Here is a 17,413-nt window from a genome sequence, read left to right as displayed (position 1 = left end):
TCAGTAGGTCCACCTAGCAGCTTCAGGCTGGGGGTAGCAGAGCACCCTTCGTGGAACCCTGCTTCGTAACACAAGATGTGCTGGGAGGTGGGTGGAGTTAGTATAAAAGAAGTGGAAAGTAGAGAATAGTAGGTCAGTCTGACAGAAGGTCAGTCTGGGGTGAGTCCCAGAGAAGTTCAGTTCTGAAATTCAGGTTTGAGTTCAGTTTAGAAAGAGAGTGCTGCAGCTGCCTCAGTGATGTGAGCCAGCTGGCACGGGAAAGAGAAGAGAAAGAGAAGGACGTAGACCTTCAACCTCAGCTTCCATAAGAGAGAGAGAAGGAACAACGCAGAACGAAGGAGTAGGAGAACAGAGAGGAGTTGTGGGTTGAGAGAGTACCCTGCCTATAGGTTCTCAGTGCAAGGCCGGGGCCCGGTCCCCGAGGTTGTATGGACACTTATGGTTCTGCAGCAGACACCGGTGGAGTAGTTGGCTGTAAATGCACTACTCCCAACCAAGACTTGGGACACAACAGCAACCGATTTGCGAGCCAGGACTCTGAGAGGAGTTCCCGATAGAGGCTACAGCTGTCTGTCATACAAGTAAGGTTCTAGGAACATCTGACAGGAGGAATTCCAGAGAACTACAGTACTGGAGCTCTTCACATTAAAAGGCGCAATAGAGGAGTCGTTCAGGAAAGGCACATGTTGGCGGAGTGTTGGAGAGGAGAACCCTGACTTGCCTGGGAGGTTGATTGAGTCTCTACCCCGGAGGACATGGCACGGAGGCGGGCACCAGTGGGTACTACGAACTGTGAGTAAAGCTTTGAAACTACAAGCCCTGGTGTCCTCCATTCATTCGTCGCTAACACCTTCAGCACCGCTACATCTGGGTACCAGCATCTATACCATTCTGCGCCTCTCCTCATCCATTGCATCCACACTGCCCTGGGACTACAGCTCCACCTGTGGGGGGCTACACCATCTTTGCTGCACCACACCATCAGTCCCAGTGGATCTGCATGCAGCGTTGGCTCAACATCTTACTTGCCAAACACCACGGGTGGCGTCACGAACTATTCAACTAAGCTATAACACTATTGACATCACCGCCATTGATATTGGGCGCCCAGGGCCACGGACCGGGTCACCGCTAGTGTGACACATCCCCCTGACACCGGCCCGGTACCGGGTACCCCGCTGCCCTGGGTGTGAGGGGCGACTCAGTTATACAGAACTCATCAGTGAGAAAAGTAGCAGAGCAGCAGCAGATAAAAGAGCAGTTTTGTCAAAACTACAGCAAGGAGAACAGTAAGTGATACATCGCTGGAATCAATGTCTCTGTCTCTACATGATGCTGATCTCAGATAGCGAAGCATAAACCTGGTAACAGATTCCCATTAATATCAACTTTTTATCAAACCACCTAAATTAATTACAGACCTCCTATATTGATAAAAGATCCCAGACCAGATCCTATTACAGCTGAATAGGAAGGATAATTATTTTGCCCATTATCTGCAAGATTAATACAAAAGATAATAGAAGTTGTTTTTTTTCTGCACGCTCATTCTCTCAATCTAGTAAGGCACTGTACACACATAATATATTCTTCTTTTTCTAGACTCTGCCAGAAATCTGCTCTGAGCAGGATGAAATGGACTTTCTTATGGAAGCACTGATAATCAGGTATCACACAACTCTAGATATACTGAATAATGGACACAGCGGCCTTCCGGGTGGACAGGATGGTTCTCTTGGCCCCGGTTCACATGTCCAGTTTTCATCTGTTTGCAACTGGTCCATTATATAAAAAAAATAAAAAAAATGGATCCATTACAGTCTGTAGCTTCATTTTTCATCAGCTTCTGTTTTGTTGGTAACAGATCCATTTTTATTACAGATGTCATTGTGTTTTGGGATTAAAATCCGGATCCATTACCGGATGACAGAACTGATGACCATCCGTTTAAGCCATTTTTTTATAGACATCCATGCTAAAAAAAATAAATAAAAAATAAAAAACTGGTCCAGTTGGTATCATATTTTTTGGGCCGGAAAGAAAAGTTATGCAGATCATTTTTTGATCCAGCTACAAATTGAATTGCAGTCAAACATTTAGGACATTTCTGCCTCCATTCAAATGAATGGATCCTTTACCGGATCATTTTATTTCCGCTTTTTTGTCATCCTAAAATGGATCCAAAAACTGCAATAACTACTGGACATGTGAACAGAGCCTTACAGGGAAGCAGTTAACATGCCCATCTGTAGATGGGGCAGGCAACACTGTGGGCCTGAGATAAGACATATATTGGGCAATGTACTCCGGTTTCCTCCCACATTCCAAAGACTTACTGATAGGGTATTTAGATTGTGAGACTCATCGGGGACAGTGATGATAATGTGTGCAAACTGTAAAGCGCTGCGGAATATGTTAGCGCTATATAAAAATAAAGATTATTATTATTATTATTATTATTAATGTGTTACCTAAGGATATACCTCCTTAGGTAAAACATTGAATCTGTGACTTCCCATTCTCAGAACCTAATTTCATTGTTTCATACTGGATACTGAGCGCCACCTAGTGGCTAAATAACTGTATAACTACTCTGAGATTAGTTCGTGCAATTTCACCATGTACATATTTTGTAGAATAGTCTCATGGTGTCTGGGAAGCAGACCTAACACTCCTGGCTTTCTCCTGTTGTCTGCCCACAGTAAATTCAGTCACCAGAATATTGTGCGCTGTATTGGAGTGAGCCTGCAGACTCTGCCACGCTTCATCCTGCTGGAGCTGATGTCTGGCGGAGATATGAAGACCTTCCTCAGGCAAAACCGGCCCCTCGTGGTGAGTGCACACTAACACTGACTTTTATTTAATCTACAGAAAAGTATGAATGAGACAATAGCATGGTATTGATTGCTTATAGGGTTATTCCCAAAAAAACAGGGGATACATTACTGATCACTTGGGGTCCAACCACTGGAACCCCCTATGATCCCAAATATGGGATTTTCAGCAATGGAGTGGACGTGTGCGTGCTTGACCTCCTCTCCATTCATTGTCTATGGGACTTCTGGAGAAAGCTGAGCGATGCATTCAGCTTTCTCCAACAGTCCTATTGACAATGAATAGGGTGGCGGTCAAGTGGGTACAACTCCACAGTGGCTCCATGGTAGCACGGTGGCTTAGTGGTTTGCTGGGGTCCTGGGTTTGAATCTCAGCAAGGACAACATCTGCAAGGAGTTTGTATGTTCTCCCCCTGTTTGTGTGGGTTTCCTCCGGGTTCTCCGGCTTCATCCCACTCTCCAAAGACATACTGATAGGGAATTTAGATTGTGAGCCCCAATGGGGACAGTGATGACTATGTCTGTAAAATGCTGCGGAATATGGTGGCACTATATAAAAGAGTTAAAAAAACAAATTGTGAACATAATCGTTGATTTTGGTGTCAACATAAACAGCTTTACATTCCCTCTGATGATCCAGCGTTGCTTCTCCGTCGCTGCTCCGGGCTTTGTTGACACGGCTGCTGGGGTGACTTCACAACTACAGTATGTGATCGCTGCAGCCCAACACTGGTCTCAGCCGTGATGCTGACATTAATAGTACTAGACTTTTCAGCCTAATGATTGGCTGCTGTGTTTCATGTGCTGTTGTTGTGATGTTAATAATAATATAATAATAATAAATTTTATTTTTATAGCGCCGACATATTCCGCAGCACTTTACATTTCAGAGGGGATTTGTACAGACAATAGACATTACAGCATAACAATCATCACATACAGTAGATTATAACAAATAACAAGAGGAGTGAGGGCCCTGCTCGCAAGCTTACAGTCTATGAGGAAAGAGGTAGACACGAAAGGTGGGTGGTAACAATTTCCCTGATTGTATGGACCAGCCATAATGTTAAGTGTGTGACAGTACAGACACAGAGGGCTAATGGATGCATAAAGCATGTGGGAACATGATGCGGGAAATCTGGTTATGGTAAAACTTTTGGCTGTGCCACACAGGGATAGATTAGGTTAATGTGTTGAGGCGATAGGCCAGTCTGAATAAATGCGTTTTTAGAGCACGCTTAAATTTGTTGGGATTGGGGACTAGTCGTATTGACCTGGGAAGTGCATTCCAAAGAATTGGCGCGGCACGTGTAAAGTCTTAGAGACGGGAGTGGGAGGTTCTGACTATTGAGGATGCTAACCTCAGGTCATCAGCAGAACGGAGGGCGCAGGTAGGGTGGTATACTGAAACGAGGGAGGAGATGTAGGGTGGTGCTGAGCCATGGAGGGCTTTGTGGGTGAGGGTAATAAGTTTATACTGAATTCTGGAGTGGATGGGTAGCCAGTGTAATGACTGGCACAAGGTAGAGGCATCGGTGTAACGATTGGTGAGGAATATGATCCTGGCTGCAGCATTCAAGACAGATTGGAGAGGGGAGAGTTTGGTAAGAGGGAGACCGATTAGAAGAGAGTTACAATAGTCGAGACGAGAATGAATAAGAGAAACAGTAAGAGTTTTTGCAGAGTCAAAAGTAAGAAAAGGTCGAATTCTAGAAATGTTTTTGAGGTGCAGATGACAAGAGCGAGCCAGTGATCGAATGTGGGGGGCAAAGGAAAGCTCGGAATCAAGTATGACCCCAAGACAGCGGGCCTGTTGCTGGGGAGTAATAGTGGAACCACACACAGAAATGGCAATGTCGGGTGTAGGTACATTAGTAGAGGGAGGAAACACCAGGAGTTCAGTCATGTTAAGCTTATGGATAAATAAAAATGAAAACATGGAAAGCCCCTTTAAATTCTAATAAAAACTGACTTATAGGTGAAATCTAGATAAAGCAATACTGTGAATAACCCGCACCAAATCCAACCCTCCAAGAGAATAAAGGGGGCAGAAAAAAAACCATGCATTTTTCAAGAGTGGAAATTCAGCTTGAACTTGCCATAATATGTGATGAACATGTCGATGCGGCTACTGGCCAAAGCTACAAATTGCTCTGAGGCAAATTCCCACATATTGCCCTGAAAAGATAAGAAAAACTGTACAAGAAAAACATGAAAAAATGAAGTGTGTGCATGCACCCTAGCTGCAGTAATGTATTCGGGTGATGTCGCCTTTTACATAGATTTTAATGTCATTCTGTTTTTTTGTCTTTTATCAGAATCAACCATCGTCCCTAACAATGACAGACCTGCTGAATATGGCCAGAGATATCGCCTGTGGGTGCAAATACCTAGAGGAGAACCATTTCATTCACAGGTATGTAGTGAGATAACATTTCCTTCTACTATTTATTTATGTATTTTACTCACTTATATAGCGCCATTAATTCCACAGCGCTTTACGGTCATTGTTGCGCCAACTCGTCGCTTATAGGGGTTAGCAAACTAGTAAAACTGTCGTAAAGCGATTGACAATACTGTAAAATATCAAAATCATATCTGCCCAGGCAATTTACCGTTGACCCTCCTGCAGCACTACCGATCTTTATTTCCGTGTGTAGTGCTATATGACCCCTGCAGTCACTCAACTGCTGCAGCATGCATGTGCCGCACTACTGGCATCACCACTGAGTAATGGGAGCCATGATGCCACTAGTATGGCACATGCATGCTGCATCCATTGATTGACTGCAGGGGTCACTTACCACTACACACGGAATTAAAGATCGGTACTGCTAGAGGAGAGTCAGGCTGGATATCTGTCGCTGGGGGCAAAGAGTGATAGGAGATTATTTTTTTTTATTTTTTACAAGTTTAGATGTGGCAAATAATCAGGAAGGAGTCTAGGGTGGGTCAAGACCCAGACACACATGGTTAAAGGGGTTATTCGATACCATCCATTCACTTCTGCATTGGACGTGAGCAGCGCCAATGATCTTACGACCCCACACAACTCCCAAGACACAAGCACTATTGGCAGGTACCGTGCACATGTCCTATTCAGTACAATAAGAGACGTGCAGGATACCTGATGGTTGTGAATGTCTCTAGAGGTGTGTGGGATTGTAATGTCATTGGCACCGCTCACTTTTTAATGCAGAACCGGCTCTGGACAGCGCCAGATAATCCCTTTAAAGAGACCATCCTGTTTAAAAAATTAACTTAAATGTGCCTAATGAAAAAATAAAGTAAAAAAAAAAGTAAAATAGCAAAAATAATTATCTAATATGCTTCAGTTATGAATGATGCCCGATCTTCAGATATTCACTCGAATGGATCCCAACAAATCGACTTGATGGATGGCTGTTTGGCTCATCTCAATTAGAAAACCAGCCCCCTTCTCTGTCTACACATCAACTGTAGCTCAGCTACTGAAATATGCCAGTCAGCCAGCCCCCTTCTCCCACAAGACTGATGCTGTGCTAACAGAGGAAATGCTGTCATTTATCAAACACAAGCTAGAAGTATACCTGCTGGGACCAGATATCTGAAGATGAGAGCACCTTTGATAATTAAAGCATAATAGTAAGTTGTATAACTTAAATTTTTTAACTGTAAACCCCTTTAAAGGTGTATTCTCAAGCTGCCTCTTGAGCAGCTCAGAGCAGTACAGTTTCCTTACTTCTTGGTTTATGGCAGGGCGGCTCTCCTCCTTGAGTGACAGTTCTGGTGAGTGGCAGAGCTGCAGGATTAGTAGAACTACAGTATGAAGCTCAGCACAAGTTCTGCTGTAACACATTCAGATATCACTGGTTTGTGCTCAGGCTACACTGTTATCACTATTTTGACATATACAGTAGATTTAGCAGGGCACAGCAAGCACACATCTCTGGACAGTGAGAACCATGATTAAGAGAACTGCTTTGGAAGAAGCCAATGCTATGGGCTGCTGATTTTGAAAGAATTATTATTATTATACATTTATATAGCGCCATTTATTCCATGGCGCTTTACATGTGAAAAGGGGAAATATAGCCAAGTACAATAAACATGTGCAAGACAAGGGACACATAAGTACAGAAAGAGATAGGACCCTGCCCGCAAGGGCTCACAGTCTACAGGGATGGGTGAGGATACGCTAGGAGAGGGTAGAGCTTTTTGTGCGGTGGTTCAGTAGACTGAGGGTCATTGCAGGCTGTAGGCTTGTCGGAACAGGTTGGTCTTCAGGTTCTTCTTGAAGCTTTCTTTTGTTGGTGAGAGTCTGATGTGTTGCGGCAGAGAGTTCCATAATATGGGGGAAGCACAGGAGAAGTCTTGTATGCGGTTGTGGGAAGAAGAGATGAGGGGGAGTAGAGAAGGAGATCTTGAGAGGATCGAAAGTTGCGTGTGGTTAAGTACCAGGAGACCATGTCACAGATGTATGGAGGAGACAGGTTGTGGATGGCTTTGTATGTCATGGTTAGGGTTTTGAACTGGAGCCTCTGGGTAATAGGAAGCCAGTGAAAGGCCTGGCATAGGGGGGAGGCTGGGGAATAGCGGGGAGACAGGTGGATTAGTTGAGCAGAAGAGTGTAGGATGGACTGGAGCGAAGCCAGAGTGCTAGAGGGGAGGCCAGAGAGTAGGAGGTTGCAGTAGTCGAGGCGGGAGATGATAAAAGCATGCACTAATGTTTTTGTGGTTTCGTGGTTGAGGAATGAGCGGATCCGGGAAATATTTTTGAGTTTGAGGCGGCAGGAGGCGAGGGCTTGGATATGTGGTTTGAAAGAGAGCGCAGAGTCGAGGATCACCCCAAGGCACCGAGCGTGCGGGACTGGGGAAAGCAAGCAGCCATTGACATTGATGGATAGGTATGGTGGAGGGGTAGAGTGAGATGGGGGAAAGATGATGAATTCTGTTTTGTCCATGTTCAGTTTGAGAAAGCGAGCAGAAAAGAAGGCTGAAATAGCAGACAGACATTGTGGGATTTTGGTCAGTAAGGAGGTGAGGTCAGGTCCAGATAGGTAGATCTGCATGTCATCAGCGTAGAGGTGATACTGCAAACCATGCAATTCTATGAGCTGTCCCAGGCCGAAGGTGTAGATGGAGAAGAGTAGGGGTCCTAGGACTGAGCCTTGAGGAACACTGACAGACAGGGGGTGAGGTGAGGAGGTGGTGTGTGAGAGGGAGACACTAAATGTTCGGTCTGTTAGGTATGATGAGATCCAGGATAGGGCCAAGTCTGTGATGCCAAGAGATGAGAGAATCTATAGCAGGAGGGAATGGTCCACTATGTCGAAGGCAGAAGACAGGTCCAGGAGAGGCAGGACAGAGTCGTGTCGCTTGCTCTTGGCGGTTAGTAGGTCGTTAGTGACTTTAGTTAGGGCAGTTTCAGTTGAGTGATGCTGTCGGAAGCCAGATTGTAACCGGTCAAAGAGGGAACAGGAGGAGAGGTGGCAGGACAGTTCAAGATATGCATGCTGTTCCAGTAGTTTTGAGGCGTAAGGGAGAAGAGATATCGGGCGATAGCCACAGAGGATGGGTCGAGGGAGGGCTTTTTGAGGATGGGTATGATTGAGGCATGTTTGAAGGATGAGGGAAAGACACCATTTGTAAGTGAAAGGTTGAAGAGATGGGTTAGGGTTGGGATGAAAACTGTGGCAAAGTTAGGGATGAGGTGGGACGGGATCGGGTCAAACGTGCAAGTGGTGAGGTGTGATCTTGACAGGAGGGTGGAGAGCTGATCTTCTGTCATGGTGGAGAAGCTGGTTTTGGAAGAACAGGGCTGAGCGGCTAAGAGGGGCATTGGGGGCTGCGGACCAAAGCTTTCTCTGATCGTATTCATAACAGCTTGTTAGGAGCTAAGAGGGAAAAGGAGGGAGGGAGGTATCTAACTGCTGTGTAAAAATCATTGGGCTGGAGAAAGGTAGCTGGGATATTAGGAATTAACTCCTCTCCTGGAATGTAGCTTCTGCGCACAGTGAGCCAGGGTCTGGGCAGGCTCTAGCGGTTGAGATCTGTGGAAACCAGCTGTACTCTATGAAAGATAAAAGCTCTCTCTCATTGCAGGGAAATGGCAGCAGATTGAAAAAGTAAGTCAATTGCAAACTTGCTTATTTTCATGCCGTCTTACAAATTCAAGCAATTTAATAACTTGAGAATACCCCTTTAAGGACCTATGTTATATAAGATGTGTTGCAATTGTCCCTTTCACCTTAAACATATGTTGTTTAGAATTGTAAGGGAAAAAGTGAGTACAACAAGGAATTTGTTAATCCTTGTCAGCACCTTTATTCACTAGGGATATTGCAGCAAGAAATTGCCTTTTGACCTTCTCTGGTACTGGACGTGTGGCCAAAATAGGCGACTTTGGAATGGCTCGAGACATTTACCGGTAAGTGCCACAGTGTTTTCATAGGAAGCCATACATTAAATCCCTAGCGCTGGCTCAGTGTCTCCACGTCTCTCCTATGCTGTTGTTAGAGGAGACCTGGTGGAGGTATTATATGGATATATTTTACATTGTTGGTAAAAGTAAATTAGCAGTAATAGAAAGGGGAATCTCCACTGGATGCAATGATGATCCTTATACTCATGGTCCATTTTCTCATTACTGGTTAATACTGGTGTCAGGAAGATGGGAAACATGCTGTGATTTGTTTATTTTATATGTTATACTGGTGTCAGATGCAAGGTGCAAATATACTGATTTATATTTCGCCCTGTTTTCCAGAGCAAGCTATTACCGTAAAGGAGGGAGAGCTATGCTGCCTGTAAAGTGGATGCCCCCTGAGGCTTTCCTAGAGGGAATCTTCACTTCTAAGACTGATACATGGTAATATAATATATCAATATGAGGAGCTTTCAGGTTATGATTTATTTACCGTAATCTTTTAAAGGGGTTGTCTAGTCCAAATCTGACAACCCCTTTAAAGCGGCTAGTTTGTTTTCTTATTGTATTGGTTCAGAGATATGTGCCTTTTTATTTAGTGCTAACTTTCATGGTCTTTACTAAGGGAGCGATGCTTGCAGGGTAATAATACAGAGCAAACTAAAAACACGCCCCTAAGGATCCTCTGAGACCCACCCCAGAGGATCCTGTGAGACACGCCCCATAAGATTCTGTGAGACACACCTCCTTAGTAACGACCATAAAATGCAGCACTAAATAAAAAGGTTTATATCTCTAGAACCGTATGGCGGATTTAAATTAAAAAAAAAACAGAATACACAGGAGAGCAGCAGAAATAAAATTGAAGCAAAAACTGTCCACTTTTGAAATGGGGACAGGTCCCCTTTGAAACGTAATGGAAGCCTTTCACATTATTCTTTTTCTTTGTTTTTGTAGGTCCTTTGGTGTGTTACTGTGGGAGATCTTCTCATTAGGTTACATGCCGTACCCATGTAAAACTAACCAAGAGGTACTGGAGTTTGTCACAGGTGGTGGTCGCATGGATCCTCCGAAAAATTGCCCTGGACCTGTGTGAGTTAAGTCTTGTAGAAATAATAGGCTTAATCAGGTAACGTTCATATGTCCTTGAAGCTAAAACTGGAGCCACTGGAGGGTCCTATTGTATGGACCACTAGTTCTGGATGGATCTCCTATGTGGATTCCAGATAGTTTCATTGGCTTTAGAAGATTTTTAGTTTTCTAGCAAATTGGGTTCCCATTTTTAAATTCGTATTTCAGTGTGACTATGTGGGACATGATGGACTTCAACATAACTATCCGTATTTACTAAGTAGCTCATGACTGTGCATAAATCATATAGAAAAGTGTACACAAGAACAAAGGATCAAAAAGTATAAATGATTAATAAAATGTATACTTTTTTATACTTGGTTCGTTTGTACACTTTTATATATGATTTATGTTTCTGCGTGTACTGAACCCATTACTTTGTCCATGCAGAAAATCTAGTCTGGCACATTTTGGGTTATACTGTATATGTATGATTGTGCGGTGTTTGTGGACATATTTGCTCCCGACTGTACATGTCCATTCATTCTGAGGGTTAAAAAAAACCTTTTTGGTCTTTGCATCATTTCAGATTAATCCAGTTTTCTTAAATAAGATGAATCCCAGCATGGTTGACGGAAAATACACTTTGCTTGTGAATATCTGTATTCCCTTCTCATTTCAGCTATCGGATAATGACACAGTGCTGGCAGCACACACCAGAGCATCGGCCCAACTTCTCTACCATCCTGGAGAGAATAAGCTACTGCACGCAGGTATAAAAAAAATCAGCAAACAGCCACTTGTGTGCTTTCATGGTCAGCAAAATTTAATTTTGTCTTCTGACATCCACTTACAGGCAGAGGATTTATCAAAACCCATGCAAAATAAAAGGGGTGCAATTGTCCATACTATAGCAAATGGAATAGGACCTACCAGAGTTGCCCCCTCTCTCTCTGCAGTGAATTTATTTAAGTTGCAGTATCGGGCAAAGCCACTACAAAATTTACGGCGCGGTGCCTGACACTGGCCCGGTGTGGTGTAAAAATAAAAAAGATCATATACTCTTCTCCAATCCCGTTGGTTTTTCATTTCACTGCCCATGTTTCCCAAGTTGTCTCCTCTTTGCAGCCAGTGTGTCAGTGGGGGTAGTATATTTTCTTTTTTTTAATATTTGAATAACATGCTGACTTAGTTTGTAAAGTAAAAAGATACCTGACTCACTTCTCTTAAAGTTTCTGCTAGAACGTATGTCCATGTAACCTCTTTGGCAGTCAAGTTTTATTCCCTGGGTTGCATTAGATTTAATCACCGGTGTTCCCATATTTCAGGATCCTGATGTCACCAATACAGAGCTCCCGGTAGAAAACGGACCACCTCCAGAAGATGAGGGGAGCACAATAATGCGACCAAGCAGCTGTAACGGCATGTCACCCCTAGTAGGAAACACGTCTCTTCCTCCTTTGCTGGACACACAGACCATGGAAAACAAACTGGGAGAACTTCCTCAAGAGTTACTGGTTGAAAATCTCGTGGGCTGGAACATCTCATCACCAGGCTTACAATGTGTTACAGAAACCCCAGAAGGTTCATGGGTCCAGCCAAACCCAACAACAGAGACAAAACCTCAAATGTCCCACAAACTAAAAAACAAATCTAAAGATCTTTGGAACCCAACGTACGGTTCCTGGGTGATGGAAAGCACCTGCTGACTTTCTTTCACCGTCCTAGTGGACCTGCTGGGATATGAAGCTCAGGATTGAACCTTGGGACTGTGGGACTTGTTCCTCCACAAGTTAGAATAATTTTCAGCATTTCCAAAGAAATGTCATTGCACCCTCACACCACGTTCACACATGTTGGATGGAGGAAGAGACACTCAGACATTCCCAGTGATCACTGTGAATTACATTTGTACAGAGAGTTGCCAAAACTTTAGCCAAGGTCAGTAGCCTGGACCTTGACCTCACTTCTCATATTATATATATTTTTATTCCTATTTTTTGGGGGAGGGGGGTAATTGTGATATGAAAGGTTTAATTGTACAGAAAATTTGCTGGTAAAAATGCATAATTTCCTAGAAATATCTGATGGGTGGGTGTCTCACCTTCACTATGCTTCTTACCAGGAGGACATACCATAGAAAGGTTGATATATAGGACAGTAGATCTTCCCCCAAGTCAAATCTGCCTCCTAAACATGGCACCCCAACGGACAAGGCCCCTCTAACCTGCTGACACTGTAAAATATGCAAGGCACTTCATGATCTCTGCACAGCTGCCACCTGCACAGAAGTAGAGGAACTTTTTATCCTTATAGGAACTATTTAGCATGATATCTGGAGTAAATGCAAGCTCTAACCAAGGGCTTCGGTAATGTTCCTCCGGCATCCTTACTGCCGCTTATGGAGGAAACAATATTTTTTTACAAACTTTGTTTCACTCCCGTCTGCTTGTACTCCCATCCCATCACTGCCATACTTGCGGGGAGGTACTACTCTTTATACTGGAGCTGCCATATGTATTTTTTCACAGCTCAGACAACTTGGAAAAGAGCAGAAGAGGATCCAGGTAAATAATATTTTTGTTGTTTCTAGAATTGCTAGCGCTCAGGGTATAGGATTTGCAGATGAAACACGACTGGGTTTTTTTAGGTTGTGCCAATGTTTATTTGCAACAGGGACTCTATCAGCATAAAATGACTTCTCAAACCAAGCACTCAATGCACCTGGGCATGACCGAACAGTTTAGTGCACGTACTTGTTTCTCACCTCTTCTTCCTTGATTGACAGCTCAGGCTTACATGAGTCAGAAAAGGGCAGAGATAGATGGAAAACAGGTAAGTGGGAGGGTGCACTGAACTGCTCAGCCACGCCAAGGGTGGATTGAGAACCGGCACGTGGTTTGCACAGTCATTTTGTGCTAACAAGATTCCCGTTAATGTCACTGTTTGATTAAATGGATGGGAAATTGGAAGACACATGGCGATGAAGCCCAGTAGTATGGACTGCTGATCACATTGTTAGAATGAACTATCCTAGCAAAGAATATAATAAAGTTATTTGTCTTTACATGCGGATTATTGTGTGGTGTTTGTCTGATTCAGCACCGATTACTGTATGTACTGGGGAAATGTCGGTTCTTAAAGGGGTTCTCCTATCTTAAACATTTATAGCGTATCCACAAGACTTTCTGGAGGCTTCAGTAAAAACCGTCTCATACATTTCTCCTTTCATTTTCTGCGTGGATGCGGCTGATTCTTGTGCCAACGTACGGGTAAAATCGGTTCTAACACTCGAATTGAACCTGTCAGCACATTTTTATGTATAGCTGTAGTGTTAAGCTGTAGAGGCTCTTGTCCCCCAATAAAATTATCTTTTCGTAGAGATCTGATGTGTCTGTCATGAGAAATCTAGGGAAGACTTATGCAAATCAGGCTGGAAATGCACTGGGGGCGTGTCGGTGCACCTGGGCAGCATGGACACGCCCCCAGTGCACTTCTGCATATGGCTGCTACACTAGTTTTTTCAGGACTGGTACAACGGATCTTTACAAAAAAGATATTATTTTTATTGGGGGACAAGCGCCTTCACAACTTCACTACTTATGTAAAAACATATTTCACATTGTAAATACGTAAATGAGTGACTGCCGCACAGCAGTCAATGGCAGTGTAGTACAGGGGCATAAAAAAACCCTAAATGATTGATAGCAATGCACCCATGGATGACCCCTTGCATCTTTTTCTGGAAATCTAAGTTCCCAGTTATCAAATGATACTGGTAACATACTGTATAAGGATGTCCTGGTGTGTGACCAAGGAGGGTCAGCCATAACTTTGGTCATACAGTAGTTGTGCATGATCTGGTGGTAAATGGAAACACGAAAACGCAATTCCTTACAAAAATAAAATTGTAACAGGCACAACAGCCAAACTCGGTATCTTCTTGTGAACATACCATTTCTTCCTCTCTACTGAATTTACAGCTAAGGCTAGTTTCACACTTGCACTTTTTGCGCAGCATTTCGAGCGCACATGAAACGCATGCAAAAAACGCTTGTAATCGCTGTTTTTTTTCGTCGCATCATCGTGCGCATTACGACAAAAAACGCTGCGTTTGTATGGTTTTTATGCGTTTTTCCATGCATTTGCTTTTTTTTATGCGCATGGTGTCACAATCACAGAAGGAAAATCCTTGAAAAATTCTTGCAACAGACCCCACAGATGGGACAGCAGTGGGCGTGTGTTATGGAAATTCTTTATATAGACCCAGTTTACAGCTAAATTCTTCACATTTGCTTGGATTTTCTCTTGACAACATGGATCTGCGCAGGAAGTGTTTTCACTTCAACTTGGATCTGGACATCAGGATGGCTCAGGTTTATGCAGTTGCTTGCCATCCACAAAGGGAGAGAAAGAGACAGCGAAGACGGCAGCGTCGGTGTTTGTGGATATATCCTATTATTGAACTCCAGGAGAGCCGTGGAGCGTAGCACACCCTCTACAGCGAGCTCAAGGCAAACCCGGAGAAATTTACTGATTACACACGGATGTCCCAACAAACCTTCAGGTATTTGCTTGGTCGTGTCCAAGATGCCATCTGAAGACAGGACACACAGCTCCATCGTGCGATTCATCCCGAGGAACGGCTCCTGGTCACATTGTGGTACGTAGTATTGCAAAACAATGCCTGCATAATTTTCTTTGTTCTCACATAGACAATTCCAAAGCTGGCAGAATTATTGTTCTGCCATGTAGTTAACCAAAGGCTGCGGTATTTCTTTTATGGCATGTAGTAAAGAAAAGGCTGCATATATATTTGTATGCCATTTTTTTTTCTTGTGTTAAATTGTATTTTTTGTTGTTTGTTTCACAGATTCCTTACTACTGGAGAGAGCCTCTCTTCACTGCACTTCCAGTACCGTATTGGAATATCAACCTTGTCTGGAATAGTTGCGGACACCTGCCGGGCTTTGTGGGACATTCTCTGTCCCGAATTTATGCCCCTGCCTACCGTGGAAAAGTGGTTTGAAATTGCAGTATCAACAGCATCAAGAGTGAAAGCATGATCAATACAGCATTACAATACACAATCCATTCACTGTTGATCCTGATCACACTGGTGTGTTTACTGCAAGAATATATCTTGCAAGAAACAAAACACACCAGTATTAACAGCATCAAGAGTGAAAGCGTGATGAATACAGCATTACAATACACAATGCATTCGCTGTTGATCCTGATGACACTGGTGTGTTTACTGCAAGAATATATCTTGCAAGAAACACACCAGTATCACCAGCATCAAGAATTAAAGCATGATCAATACAGCACTACAATACACAATGCATTCACTGTTGATCCTGATGACACTGGTGTGTTTACTGCAAGAATATATCTTGCAAGAAACACACCAGTATCAACAGCATCAAGAGTGAAAGCATGATCAATACAGAATTACAATACACAATGCATTCACTGTTGATCCTGATGTGTGTTTACTGCAAGAATATATCTTGCAAGAAACACACCAGTATCACCAGCATCAAGAGTTAAAGCATGATCAATACAGCATTACAATACACAATGCATTCACTGTTGATGCTGATGACACTGGTGTGTTTACTGCAAGAATATATTTTGCAAGAAACACACCAGTATCAACAGCATCAAGAGTGAAAGCATGATCAATACAGCATTACAATACACAATGCATTCACTGTTGATCCTGATGACACTGGTGTGTTTACTACAAGAATATATCTTGCAAGAAACACACCAGTATCACCAGCATCAAGAGTTAAAGCATGATCAATACAGCATTACAATACACAATGCATTCACTGTTGATCCTGATGACACTGGTGTGTTTACTGCAAGAATATATCTTGCAAGAAACACACCAGTATCAACAGCATTAAGAGTTAAAGCATGATCAATACAGCATTACAATATACAATGCAGTCGCTGTTGTTCCTGAGGACACTGTTATGTTCCCTGATAGAATATATCTATCAGGAAACACAACAGTATCCTCAGGAACAAGAGTCAATGTGGCATCAAACAGAAGGGAAATACTTACTAAACGCCTTTTTTAAAGCTGCAGAGGCGCTGTCCCAGCTCTCCATCAATGCTGCGGCCACCTCATTCCATAGCTGCCCGGTCACCACAATGTCTTTGAACTGCAGCCGTGACGGCTGTCCCACTACGGGACACGGTCCTGGACAAGGCGGATCAGGTGCTCGTTGTCGAGATAGATGTCTTTATCCCGTTGTGGAACCTAGAAAAAAAAAATTATAATCTTGGAAATTGATGAGAATCACATAGAAAAAAAAGGAAACAGAAAAGAAGAAAGATATAGAAGATGAAAAACAGGACAGAAAAAAGGAATAGAAAAAAATTTTTTTTTAAAAAGGGACCTTAAAAGACTTGATACTTACATTGCGTCTCCTCGCCGTGACTTAGCTAGGCTGCTCCTGCTGTTCCGCCTCACTTGTCAATTCCGATGCTGAGGTCTGTAAAAGAACACAAATTATTATTTGTAGAGGCAGCTGTACTTACACAAAGGCAGCAAAATCCTCACCTCCTGGTCAGCTTGGGCCAGTTCTTCTTGGGATGGCGAATATTCGGATCCAGAAGACATCCTGGAATAAAAAAAAAAAACATTAGTACATAATATATTTTAAAGTACAGGCACACATACAGTGGGGCAAAAAAGTATTTAGTCAGTCAGCAATAGTGCAAGTTCCACCACTTAAAAAGATGAGAGGCGTCTGTAATTTACATCATAGGTAGACCTCAACTATGGGAGACAAACTGAGAAAAAAAAATCCAGAAAATCACATTGTCTGTTTTTTTTTCCTTTTATTTGCATATTATGGTGGAAAATATGTATTTGGTCAGAAACAAAATTTCATCTCAATACTTTGTGATATATCCTTTGTTGGCAATGACAGAGGTCAAACGTTTTCTGTAAGTCTTCACAAGGTTGCCACACACTGTTGTTGGTATGTTGGCCCATTCCTCCATGCAGATCTCCTCTAGAGCAGTGATGTTTTTGGCTTTTCGCTTGGCAACACGGACTTTCAACTCCCTCCAAAGGTTT

General features: G+C 43.1%; 1 protein-coding gene across 1 annotated transcript in view; it reads left to right on the top strand.

Moving 5' to 3' along the window:
- LTK (leukocyte receptor tyrosine kinase) overlaps window positions 1–13,386 on the top strand; it is a 273,250-nt gene extending 259,864 nt beyond the window's left edge. Inside the window, exons 22-29 of the mRNA XM_073586357.1 lie at window positions 1,603–1,667; window positions 2,703–2,832; window positions 5,153–5,250; window positions 9,151–9,243; window positions 9,583–9,684; window positions 10,198–10,332; window positions 10,994–11,084; window positions 11,640–13,386. Of these exons, the coding sequence (XP_073442458.1) occupies window positions 1,603–1,667; window positions 2,703–2,832; window positions 5,153–5,250; window positions 9,151–9,243; window positions 9,583–9,684; window positions 10,198–10,332; window positions 10,994–11,084; window positions 11,640–12,020 (1,095 nt within the window). The 3' untranslated portion in view covers window positions 12,021–13,386. The remainder of the gene's footprint in view (window positions 1–1,602; window positions 1,668–2,702; window positions 2,833–5,152; window positions 5,251–9,150; window positions 9,244–9,582; window positions 9,685–10,197; window positions 10,333–10,993; window positions 11,085–11,639) is intronic.
- The last annotated feature ends 4,027 nt before the right edge of the window (window positions 13,387–17,413 follow it).

This window comes from Dendrobates tinctorius, unplaced genomic scaffold, assembly GCF_039654945.1.
Source record: "Dendrobates tinctorius isolate UK_male_01 unplaced genomic scaffold, ASM3965494v1 ptg000010l, whole genome shotgun sequence".
Taxonomy (NCBI): Eukaryota; Metazoa; Chordata; class Amphibia; order Anura; family Dendrobatidae; genus Dendrobates; species Dendrobates tinctorius.
The sequence above is the reverse complement of the archived record's forward strand: the minus strand, read 5'-3'. Positions and strand labels throughout refer to the sequence as shown.